The 13001-nt window shown below is 47.6% G+C and overlaps 1 protein-coding gene across 4 annotated transcripts in view; it reads right to left on the reverse strand.

The window, feature by feature from the left end:
* NTRK3 (neurotrophic receptor tyrosine kinase 3) overlaps positions 1 to 13001 on the reverse strand; it is a 589304-nt gene that overhangs the window by 458210 nt on the left and 118093 nt on the right. For all 4 annotated transcript variants that reach the window (XM_060260076.1, XM_060260077.1, XM_060260079.1 and 1 more), the window contains exon 2: positions 2771 to 2845. In XM_060260076.1, the coding sequence (XP_060116059.1) occupies positions 2771 to 2845 (75 nt within the window). The remainder of the gene's footprint in view (positions 1 to 2770; positions 2846 to 13001) is intronic.

Genomic DNA, 13001 nt, shown 5'->3' on the forward strand with positions numbered 1-13001 from the left:
CAGCCTAAGCTTGACCCTTTCATATAACAGGAAAAGTCCAGGTTGCTAGATCATTTGGGCTATGTCTTATACTGCTCTGAGGACATGGAAGCCAAACAAAGAGCACAATGAGAATATCAGCAGGGGTGCAACTAGTTCATTTTGGAGTCTGATTTCAATGGCCCATAGGGTATAATGATGGAATAGGGGCACCCTCTTTGGGTGCCCCTGGAATGGGATCTTTTTGGGACTTGGGGGGGTTGGAGGGGAGTGTCCCCTGCAGGTTCCGTGCAAATTTGGGGGCTCTCCCTCAAACCCCCTCCCCTCCAGGTGGCTTCAAATATACCCTATTTGCCATTGATTTCAATGGCCCATAGGGTATAATAGGGCCGTATATTCGGAAATAGCCGCGCATCTACCGTATATGCGGCTATTCCGAATGCGGTATTCAGGAGTATACGGGGATTCCGAATCCCCCCCCCCCCCCCGTATACTTCCGAATCCGTGTAAATCCGAATTTTTTTTTTTTGCACATCCCTACTTACACCCTCACCACCTTAAATGGCAAGGTATACATACAATGCAACGGTACAGCCTGTCTGTGGGGGCCTCACTGAATGTGTGAACCAGGGGGCCCTGGAGTTCCATGCTAAAGAACAGCCCCGATGACTTCACTGAACATCAGACACCAAATCAGGAGGGGAAACTACAACTATCCAGGGGTGGAATTCTAGCAGGAGTTCCTTTGCATTTTAGGCCATGTACCTCTGATGTAGCTAATCCTCCAAGAGCTTACAAGGCTCTTTTTTGTAAGCTCTTGAAGGATTGGCTACATCAGGGGTGTGTGGCCTAACATGCAAAGGAGCTCCTACTAGAATTCCATCCCTGACTATAACTATGGCAGCCCTCATTTCTCATGTCAAGAGGGCGGGAAAAACAGCAACATCTCTACCTCACTTCCAGAAGAAACCCAGAACTGATGTAGGGTGGCTCTAGGAATCACCAGAAAATCTATGGCAAAACCACAGAGTTACTAGTGATTCCTAGGACTACCTGCCATCAATTCTGGGTTGTCCCTGGAAGTGACATAGCCACATCAGTGCCATCACAAAAATGGCATGCCCCCCACATCCCTTCCCCAGCTCTCCCACCCTACTTACAACATTGATTTCAACAGTAACTGCAGCATTGTAAGATGGGACCTTAACATAAGGAAGAAATCAACAGAAATGAAGCCTGGCTGGAAAGAATTCGCCAATTTGCCTGTGGGGGTATGCAGGGTCACCACGCAGCAAGAGAAAAATGGGGCGGGGTTAATGTTGCAGATGGCCTGTCATTGCCAGGTGAGTGTCTACCATTGATTTGTTGGTTTTGTTTGATTTATACCCTGACCCTTCCCGCGAAGCAGGCTCAGGGTAGGATCCATCCAAAAGCTCATCCATTAAAAACAACATTATAAACTCTACCTCAACAGTCATGACCAATGTTTTAGTGCAGGGGTGGCCAAGGGTAGCTCTCCAGATGTTTTTTTGCCTACAACTCCCATCAGCCCCAGCCAGCATGGCCAATGGCTGGGACTGATGGGAGTTGTAGGCAAAAAAACATCTGGAGAGCTCTCGTTGGCCACCTCTGCTCTAGTGGGAGACTGGGGAGATTCCTAAAGCAGCACTGGGGAGGGGGGCAGCCCCATAGCTAGGGACCCTGGGGAGAGAAGGCCACAGGGGGGCAGTGGGGAGGGGCCCATGGGGTTGAGTACAGGCTGGGGGCCATCCCTCTCCCTCCTGCGTGATTTAAAGAGCCTGTCAATCAGCTGATTGGCAGGCCCTTTCAAATGGCACGGGAGGTGGAGCGGCTGCTCCTGCAAGCTGCTCCCATGCAATTTAAATCACACAGGAGGGGGGGTGACCCAGGGATAAGGGAGAGGGCCGCCCCCCCAAAAAAAAACCCGGTTAGGGGGCCAGGCCCCATGGCCCCCTGGTTAGCTACAGGCCTGGGGGATGCCAGTTGGTGACATCCCCCTCCCCAGGCTCCACCCCCCCCCCCAAAAAAAAACCTCCTGGAATTTGCCTGCACAGTGCATGGTTAGCAGCTACACAGAACAGGGAGAAACAGTCAAACTGGGCAAGACGTGACTGCCCGGCAACTGTGCCTGAGACTTCAGGTCAACTTGCCATAAGGTTGCTGATTTCTCAGCCAGCCTCTGTTTAGCAGCAGTGTGATCCTCAGTTCTTAGCAAATGCTCATGCTTAGCACCAGGCCTTGAATTCAGCAGGAGCTCACAGGAGAGCAGTTCCTGAACCTTTCCGAGGGTTCCCCCTCCTCCTCCCCGCCTACCTTGTCCATTGACTAGTAGGTGCAGCTGCACAGCAATCCCCACATTAGGAGAGCGGGCAGCCACCAAGGGCTTTGCCACGCCCCCAGCAGCCCTCATTAACCCCTGGAGAAGCCCATGCCGCCTTTTCTCCACTTCTGATGTGATTTTGGGTGGCAGGTGGCTTACTGGCCTTTTGACTGTGTGTCGGGGGGGGGGGGGGGCATGTGGCATATGCTAATGAGTCATGCTAATGAGCCCCACCACCTATTTTTCTACAAAACAACCCCTGCTTAGTACATTGTCAAAGAGAGAGAGAGAGAGAGCAAGATTTTGATTTTAATGGCTGATTTCTGCAGATTAAGCTGCTAACTGAACAGCACAAGAGGAGGCCCAGCCTTTGTTCTGGTCAGTTAGCAACCTCAGTTGACTGGGAAGGCCCTACAAGGGTTGACTGGCACACCCGCACAACATACTCACAGTCTCCGGAGTCCTGTGTAGAGCTCCATGTCTACGGCGTGCAGCGTCTGCAGATTCCTCCAGTTCTCTATGTGTCTGTAGTGAGAACAGAAAGAAAAGTTTTTAGCAGGAACCAGGCTAAATGCAGATGGCTTGCCATTAGATGGGGGCAGAGGGCAAACACCACAGGAGGAAGTGCTTACCCTCCCTCGTCATTTGCTTTCAACGTGACGCAAACAGGACACCATCATTTGCCAAGGATCGTACAGATATGCCTAGATGGTAAGTGATGGTATGCCCAAGGGAAGAGAGGTTGCAAGCAGGCTCTTGATAGGAAGTGTCATCAGCATTTCCTCCCCCCCCCCCCCCCGGTGTTGGCTGGGCTGAACAGATGCAATTTTATATAATCAGGTGACCCTGATCTTGTCAGATCTCAGAAGCGAAGCAGGATCGACCCTGAAGACCACCAAGGAAGTCCTTGCTTGCTATGCAAAGAAAGACAACGGCCTGTGCTCATCTCTTGCCTTGCAGCCCTCAGGATGGCGTTACCGTAAGTCAGTTGTGACTTGATGGCATTGGACACACACAATAACACTTAGCACTTTTTATAGACCTTTCAGCATTCCATGCATTTGACATACATTACTTCTGTAATCCTTAGAGCAACCCTATAAGATAGGCCAGTTGTATTCTCCGCACAGTGCAGACAAAGTGAGGGAGGAGAGAGAGAGAGAGAGAGAATACGGGGGTGATCACACGAGAGAGTTGGCCCAACCTAGCCATGCCTCCCACCCAACTGCCTCCTGGGTCCCGCCCATACCTATCTCATCTCACGACAGGCTGGGATCGGATTAAACAGCTACCAGGAACCAGCAAACCTCTAAACCGTATGTGGGGCACGTTTCCCAGCTGTCTGAATGGTCCGACACATGCTGCACCTGCCCCACACCCACCTGGCATGAGCAGTCTGAAGCCCAGGGGTCGTTTTGTAGAAAAATAGGTGGTGGAGCTCATTAGCATAACTCATTAGCATATGCCCCCCCTCCCAGCCAAAAGCAACCCAATGCAAGAAAAGAGAGCCCTGGGCTCTCCTTGGCTGCCCCCCTCCCCCAGTCAAAAGACCAGCAAGCCACCTGCCACCCAAAATCACATCAGAAGTGGAGAAAGGGTGGCGTGGGCTTCTCCAGGGGTTAATATGGGCTGCTGGGGGTGTAGCAAAGCCCCTGGCGGCTGGCTGGCTGCCCTCTCTCCTAATCCAGGAATTGTTATGCAGCTGCACCTACTATTCAATGGACAAGGTAGGTAGGTGGGGAGAAGAAGGGGGAACCATCAGAAAGGTTCAGGAGCTGCGTTCCTGTGAGTTTCTGCTGAATTCAAGACCTGCTGAAGACAGCTTATCTACATATGTGGCTTGTGCTTCTCCCAGCAGCAGGGTAGGGGCTGTGTGAATGTAAGAGTAGCCTAAAACAACTCTCAGGCAAAGCATCTTTTCAGTGGAGGCTCCACACCTGGAGAATGACCTCCCCCTAATACCTGGGCTGATAAATTCTAGGCCTCCGTGAAACATCTTCCTTATATACTCAAAGCATTCCGTCAACTTGTTTTGCACCTTCATTTTAAGGCACAGAGAGCCTTTTATCCCCTTTTTTATTTTGCAGGTTTTGCAGGTTTACAATTCTTTACAAAATTGCATCCTGCCTTTCTGCCCTTGTGGGGTCAACCAAAGCAGCTAACAATCTGAATGACACATGATACTATCACATGAAAATGATGTTTTTAGCCATTTGCTATTTTTAAGAGCCAAGCTAGACATTATGGTGGGAATGGGTACAAACCGCGGCTGCAGCGCCAACATCACTTCAGAGGAAAATGTAGCTGATTAAGAATTGCCATGAAGGCCCAGTCTTGAAGCAACAAAACAACCCAAACAGCTGTTCAATGCTTGGATGGGTGTAGGGGGAAACAAGATCACCTGGTGTTGCCCCAGTGTAGCAATATTTAAATGGCTAAAGTCAGGCCTCAGATTCAGCAGGAGCTCACAGGAGCACAGCTCCTAAACCTTTCTGAGGGTTCTCCCTCCTCCTCCCCACCTACCTTGTCCATTGACTAGTAGGTGCAGCTGCATAACAATCCCTGGATTAGGAGAGCGGGCAGCCAGCCAGCCAGCCACCAGCAGCTTTGTCACGCCCCCAACAGTCCTTATTAACCCCTGGAGAAGCCCCCCCCCCCCTTCTCCACTTCTTATGTGATTTTGGGTAGCAGGTGGCTTGCTGGCCTTTTGACTGGGGGTGGGGCAGCCCAGGAGAGCCCCAGGTGAGTGAGGCCTGCTTGGGCTGGCTGGATCTCAAGTCAGCACAAGCAGGCCTCGCTCGCCCAGGGCTCTCCTTTCTTGCATCAGGTTGCTTTTGGCTGGTGGGGGGGCAGCATATGCTAATGAGTTATGCTAATGAGCTCCACCACCTATTTTTCTACAAAATGACCCCTGGCTAAAGTGTCATCTAAAGCAGGAATGATGGCCACAAGTTGGACCACGACAGATAGGTCAGTCTGCCCTCTGTTCTAGGGAAGATACTGGAGCAGATCTTAAAGGGATTAATCTGCAAGCACCTAAAGGACAACTTGGTGATCTGGGGGGAGTCAGCGCAGATTTGTCCCTAACAGGTCCTGCCAGACCAACCTCATTTCCTTCTTTGATCAAGTGATGAGCTTACTGGATCAAGGGGATGCTGTTGATGTTGTTTACCTGGATTTCCGTAAAGCTTTTGACAGGGTTCCCCATGATGTTCTGATGGGTAAACGAGAGGCCTGTGGAGTGGTCTCTAGGATAGTTAGGTGGATAGGGAACTGGTTAGAGAACCGCAGTCAAAGAGTAGTTGTCAATGGCATTATATCTGAAGGGTGGGGTCCAGTGGGGTGCCACAGGGCTCAGTTTTGGGCCTTGTACTTTTCAATATTTTTATCAGTGATCTAGATGAGGGTGTGGGGGGCTACTTATTAAATTTGTAAAGCTTTTGACAGGGTAAAGCTTTTGACAGGGTTCCCTATGATGTTCTGATGGGTAAATGAGAGGACTGTGGAGTGGTCTCTAGGATAGTTAGGTGGATAGGGAACTGGTTGGAGAACCACAGTCAAAGAGTAGTTGTCAATGGCATTATTAAATTTGTAGATGACACTAAATTGTGAGGAGCAGAGAATAAACCGGAAGATAGAGTTAGAATTCGAAAGATCTGAACATGCTGGAAAAGTGGGCGGATGCAATTTAACAAGGATAAGTGTTGAGTTCTACATCTCAGTAACAAAAATGAGAAACACACATACTTGATGGAGGATACACTTCTGAGCAGCAGTGTGTGTGTGAACAAGATCTTGGGGTACGGGTGGACCATAAGTTAAATATGAGCAGCCAGTGTGATGCAGCAACAAAAAAGGCTAATGCCGCCTTGGGGTGCATCAACAGATGCATAACTTCCAGATCGTAGTTCCGCTGTACATTGAATTGGTCAGGCCCCACCTGGAGTATTGTGTGAAGTTCTAGAAGCCTCACTTCAAGAAGGATGTGGACAGAATGGAGCGGGTGCAGAGGAGAGCGACAAGGATAATCAGGGGCCTGAAGACCAAGCCTTATGAGGGAAGGCTGATGGACCTAGGAATGTTCAGTCTGGAGAAGAGGAGGTCGAGGGGGAACACAGTTGCTCTCTATAAGTATCTGAAGGGCTGTCACTTAGAGGAGGGCAGGGAGCTGTTCCTGTCGGCAGCAGAGGAGAGGAATCGTAATAATGGGTTTAAATTAAAGGTGGGAAGGTACCGGCTGGATATTAGGAAAACCATTTTGACAGTCAGAGTTGGAATCAGCTACTGAGAGAGTGATGAACTCCTCACCAGCAATCTTTAAACACTGGTGAGGGATGCTTTAGGCCAAGGGTGTTATCAATGTATTGTTATAACAATAGGACACCCAAAAATAAAACAAAACACATACAATATACATTGGAGAATAAGGATCAAACGAATTTACATACATCATATGCCATCATCATCTGTTTCAAGGACTTACATTTCATAAACCAGTTTTATTTATATTCCATCTCCTTCTATTTGTCAAGCCGCGCTAGTTTACCCAATATCTATTTCATAAATTAACTTATAACCTTCAGCCAGTCATAAAATGGCTTCCAGGTTTCTTTACATTCTTGCATATTTCCTTCTTTCAGTTTAACTGTTAAAAAAATCTATTTCAGCTGTCTCAAACAATTTTTGAAGAAATTCCTCTCTTTTTGGTATCTGCTGAGTTCCCCAACCAACCTTGCTGTGGTTACGGCATGTAATAGAAATCTATTTGTTCATTTAGACAAGGAGTTCGGACACATATTCAACAAATACAGTTCAGTAAGTATTGGATATTTGTTTTCAATATTTTTTTTGGATCCAACTGCTAACTTGTCCCCAATATTTCCTAGCCTTGTCACATTGCCACCAAATGTGGTAAAATGTACCCTTTGCTCTTATCGAACTCGCTTGTTAAGAGGGCCGGATCTGACATAAATGAGACCTTGTTGGACTGGGCCATGTCAGGTTGGGCCGAGCCATGCCGGGCCTTGTGTGTACCTATTTATGATTTGGTAGCAGAGATATACACTTTATAAAGGACATACACACAATTTTATACATACATACATACATACACACGCACACACATACTTAAAACATGCTTAAAATGTTTGCACTCATTGGTTTTAAAGATGCTTTCTTTGTATTCCTCCGATGGCATCCAAGGAACTGGACAAAGGAAGTGGTGGCTCTTTCCTCCCTTACCCAGGGGATGGGGGGGGAGCCTCAGCCAATAGAAGGAAGAGAGGCTTGGCTCAGTAGCTCTGCTGTGCAATTGAGAGAGCCTAGAAAAACAAGCTCTGCCTCCCCCCCCCTTCCTCCCCAAAGGAGGCGCCTCAGCCAATGGAGGAAATAAAGGTTTTGCTCTGTAGCTCCTGTGCAATTGAGCAAGCCTTGCAAAGCAAGCTGTGATGCAGAAGGAAGCAAGAGAGAGTGAGAAGGAAGCAGATGGCTACCAGTTGCTTGGGTGACTGATAGGAGCCCTCCGGGGGCCTGATTCAGCCCCCGGATGGCATGTTTGACACCTCTGCTCTAGGCTGACCCTGCATTGAGCAGGGGGTTGGACTAGATGGCCTGCAAGGCCCCTTCCAACTCTATGATTCTATGACCCATCTCCATCCTAACATCACTGAGCATTTACAAAGCATGTGAACAATGCCACTAAAACATTGTGTCACAGAAATCCAAGCCAATGTTCAACCACCCATGCACGAAAAACATGAGAATTTTCTCACATCCCTTTTCCATTCCTGCCTTCTCTCCTGACACCCAAAGAGATCATTCCTGAAGTCATGAACTCACAGAAGAGAAGACAGGAGTCAGCAGGGACAAGGGGTAGAATCCCTTCTCTTCCCTCTTCTGCAACTGCAGCTATGCTGAGGGGGACAAGAGAGTCCATCCCCTGGCCCCTTCTCACTCCAGCCGCTGACCATTCAGCTCTTCTGTGCTGGTCCTGGGAACGATCATTCTGTAGACCAGAAGGGGCTGCAGGAACTGAGAAGGATACAGGAGAATTTGGATATTTGTCACTATTTGCTCCATTCAACTTTTCTTCATCTCCCCCGTTGCCCATGTAGCCTTGTGCCCCAACCCCTTCAACATATCCAACAAGGAAGTGAGGCCATCGCTCAGGCTTCTTCTGTTCCTATCACATAACTGTGGTGTCACATGATTTCTTGCAGGGGTCGTTTTGTAGAAAAATAGGTGGTGGAGCTCATCCAGGGATTGTGATGCAGCTGCACATACTATTCAATGGACAAGGAGGTGGAACTCTCAGAAGGAGGAGGTGGAACTCTCAGAAAGGTTCAGGAGCTGTGCTCCTGTGAGCTCCCACTGAATCTGAGATGCAACGCCATGCCCTCTGCCATTCTTTATGGCAGATTTAACAAGACAGCCTACTCAGTCAGATACGGTCTCTGTAAGCAAAAATGTGTGGAGTCAATTACTCATATTCTTCTTTATTGTAATTTTTATTGTCACAAGTATTTACATCCTCTTTTAGTTAGCATGGTTGATTGTTCTGATGCACTTAAAGTCTATAGACTTTTGAACGATACTTCATCTAGTGTCACTGAGAAAGTGGCTAAGGGCGTTTTCACACTGACCTTAATCAGCAGCGACGCCCCTCTTCAGCGCGCAGGATCTGCCTGGATTTCGCACCAATTGCCGCGGAGCACCCGGAAGAGCCGGAAAGTCCCGCGGCTTTTGCGGCGCAAATGGAAACTGGTTTTTTATTGTGCCAATAAAGGCTAACTTGACTTGACTTGAATCTGAGGCCTGATTTCCTGTCACCTGCTTGCAGCTCAGGGGGTCCCATGCAGCTGCAGGGGAGTCAGAACTGGAAAACTTGAAGACAGACCTAAGCAAGATGGAATCATGGCCTCACCCAGTTGAAAGCAGCTTCCTATGTTCATGTTAATACATGTAAGTCAAGGGTGGCCAACGGTAACTCTCCAGATGTTTTTTTGTCACACAGTGGCAAAAAATTTTATATATACACACACACTGTGGCTAATAGTCATTGATGGACCTCTGCTCCATATTTTTATCTAAACCCCTCTTGAAGGTGGCTATGCTTGTGGCCGCAACCACCTCATGTGGCAGTGAATTCCACATGTTAATCACCCTTTGGGTGAAGAAGTACTTCCTTTTATCCGTTTTAACCTGTCTGCTCAGCAATTTCATCGAATGCCCATGAGTTTTTGTACTGTGAAAAAGGGAGAAAAGTACTTCTTTCTCTACTTTCTCCATCCCATGCATTATCTTGTAAACCTCTATCATGTCACCCCGCAGATTAAGAAGAAAAACCATGAAACCATGAAGATGGATTAGAATTATAACCTTTGGGTTTTTTGGAGAAAGATTCTTTAATAGATAGAGTTTATTACCTTATAACAAATTAGATTAAATAGTAATACGGGGATGTTTGCTAAGGGGGTATGCACTGCTGGGGATCACAAAAGGGGGAGGTGGGGTGGAGAAAATGTTATATATGTGTACTAACATTTAATGACAAATGATGAGACGTTATTACAATATATTACATTGCAATAAATTGTTTTAAACGAGAATGTAGGCTTTTGTGTGCTAGAAGCAGACTTCATCAGACAATGAAATTGTACAGTTAGTAGTGCTACGCTACATATAGCTTGTGGGTAGGGTTAAGCATGCAAAATGGCACACGAAAGCTTACACCTGCAATAAAACTATGTTGGTAATTCAGGCCTTTTTTTGTAGCAGGAACTCCTTTGCATATTTGACCACACACCCCTGATGTAGCCAATCCTCCAAGAGCTGACAGGGCTCTTAGTACAGGGCCTACTGTAAGCTCCAGGAGGACTGGCTACATCAGGGGTGTGTGGTCAAATATGCAAAGGAGTTCCTGCTACAAAAAAAGCCCTGGACTCTTAAAGGTGCTACTGGACTCCAACTCTGCTCTATTGCTTCAGACCAACATGGCTGCCCAGCTGGATCTTTCAGCTTCTAGGTCAGGGAGACCCAACCAGCAACCTAAACATTTCCTTCCTTTCCTCAGATTTACAAAACCAGGCTGGGAAGATTCCTGCTCAGTATCCAACTGTAACTTTTGCAAACAAAATCAATTAGTTCAGGACTTTCTTCCTTCCCTGCTGGTAAAGATGAGTTTTTCATGCAACAGCCCATTATTTTAAAGTGTGCCTGCTTGCAAAAAAAGAAATCCCTTCATTGTGCTCAAAGCATTCTCCCAGGCATAGTACAAAAGACAGAAAACAGAACGAGATCTGTCACTTCTGTGCATCTCCTTATTCCACGGATATCAAAGTTGGATCAACAGCTCTGCAGATTGCAGACTCATGTTTACTCCTACGAAGACGAGCAAGCCATCCAAGTTGGGCTACTGCCCCTTGGGCATCGCACCATTTTTAACAAGCCAGAAAACATGACCTGGCAGGACCACTGTGTTTAAAGGATGAGAACTGGCGTCTAAGACAAATGCCAGATTCTATATTGAAGCTGAAGCCAAGATATACAAATATTTAAGATACCAGAGTTTCAAGTTTCACCAAGTTTTGGACTCTCTTTATCTCATTCTTGTCTCTTTATTTCCCATCTCCGCTCTGCCAAGACTTGCTTTTTTGTTAAATCTTGGGTTGTTTATTCATTGCTGATATTTATTTATATTCCAACTGTCCCACCCTGTGTTCAAATCCAATTTCTCAGCCAAAAAAATAAAACCAATTTAAAAAAAAAAACTCCTGAAAGCGGACTGAAGCAACAAAAAAGCTTTGCAGCACTGAAGTTAAATGCACAAATGTTCCTTCAGGAGAAGATTCTGAGTTGATCAAGGAAGGACAGGGACTTCTCTGGTGGCCCCGCTGATGGCAGCAGGAACCTGACTTCCTCTGGTTTCAAGCTTCTCTTCCTTTCTCACTGCCTCCCACTATCCAGGCTTCCTGCAATCATTTAAACAGCCCTGGAAAATGCACTTCTTCTGCCAAGTCTCTGACCTCGAACCTCCACCTTTCCTTATGGAAGGATCTTATGGTCTCCTCCCCCCACACCAGCAACTGAAGTGTCGCTAACTTATATTATGCTTTGAATGAAATATTTCAAATTGATATCCGATAGGCTCTTGCTCCTCCAGTTGAAAAATGGAATTGTTTAAAAAAAAAAAAACCTGCAGATCTGCTTTCCACCCAACAGATGCCAACACTGTTAGGCACAGGATACCCAAATCCTATCATCTAGAGCAGGGGTGGCCGACGGTAGCTCTCCAGATGTTTTTTGCCTACAACTCCCATCAGCCCCAGCCATTGGCCATGCTGGCTGGGGCTGATGGGAGTCGTAGGCAAAAAACATCTGGAGAGCTACTGTTGGCCACCCCTGATCTAGAGCAGGGGCCCCCAACCTTTTCGGCACCAGGGGCCGGTTTCGTGGAAAACAATTTTTCCACAGACCAGTGGGGGATGCAGCGCTGGGGGTTTTGCCACATCCCTGCCCCCCATGGGGGTCTTTAAATAGGGGGTTGTTTCTGCCTCCCCCTTCCATTTAAGCCGATCAGCCAATTAGCTGATTGGTGGAAGTCTATAAATGAGGGGTAGGCTAAGGTCACAGCATCACTGCCCCTTCTGCCGGCTCAGAAGCTGAGCAGGTGAAAGAGGTGGTGTGGCCTCGCTCTGAGGCTGCCTCCCCTCGCTCCATGGCCCAGGGACTAGCAGGCCACGAACTGGTATTGGTCCATGGCCTGGTGGTTGGGGAACCCTGATCTAGAGACCAGAAAGGAAACACCCTCTCTCTTGTATGTCTCATTCTTCCATCCATGAGGAGCTCTAAGTATGGTCCAGAGGCACTCAACCCACAGCCCCCTGCAAAGAATGCAAAAATAGTTGGGCCAATGAATGTATCTATTTCATTTAGAAACTGATTGGACCAATGCAAATATTACCTTCTGGCAGACGCACCATGTGTGTCTTGCAAGCTAAGGGCTGTCTGGGCACAGACAGAAGTTGTTGCTCATGTTTCTTTTGGGTATTCCGGTACCGCACAGACCACAGCGCCTCACCAAAAATCAACCTCCTCCCATGCCCCCCTTCTTCCTCCCCTCATTGGCTCTACAAGCCTTTTGGTGTAGTGGTTAAGTGTGCTCTTATCTGGGAAAACCGGGTTTGATTCCCCACTCCTCCACTTGCACCTGCCATAGCTCTGGCAGAGGTTGTCCTTGAAAGGGCAGCTGCTGTGAGAGCCCTCTCAGCCCCACCCACCTCACAGGGTGTCTGTTGTGGGGGAGAAGATACAGGAGATTGTGATCTGCTCTGAGACTCTTTGGAGTAGAGGGCAGGATATAAATCCAATATCTTCTTCATCTTCTTCTTTTAACCAGGGATGTGACATACACCAAATACTGCCAACTAGGGGTGGGCACAGACCCAAACCCAAGCCAAGGACTTTGCCAGGTTCATGAACCCCAAACCGAGGTCTGAGGGAGGCGCTTTCCCTTAACACTAACTTAAGTTTCTGCTCGGTTTGGGTTTTCAGCCCCCTATGTGCACATGTGTCAAGCATGAGATCTCAAAATAACCAGTCCTTGAATCTTGAAACAAAGTTTGGTTTATTGATAATCCATGTGGCTCATCCCAGCCGGGAGAAATTGGAACTGATACTTTGT

The sequence above is a fragment of the Heteronotia binoei genome, chromosome 19 (genome assembly GCF_032191835.1).
Source record: "Heteronotia binoei isolate CCM8104 ecotype False Entrance Well chromosome 19, APGP_CSIRO_Hbin_v1, whole genome shotgun sequence".
Classification (NCBI taxonomy): domain Eukaryota; kingdom Metazoa; phylum Chordata; class Lepidosauria; order Squamata; family Gekkonidae; genus Heteronotia; species Heteronotia binoei.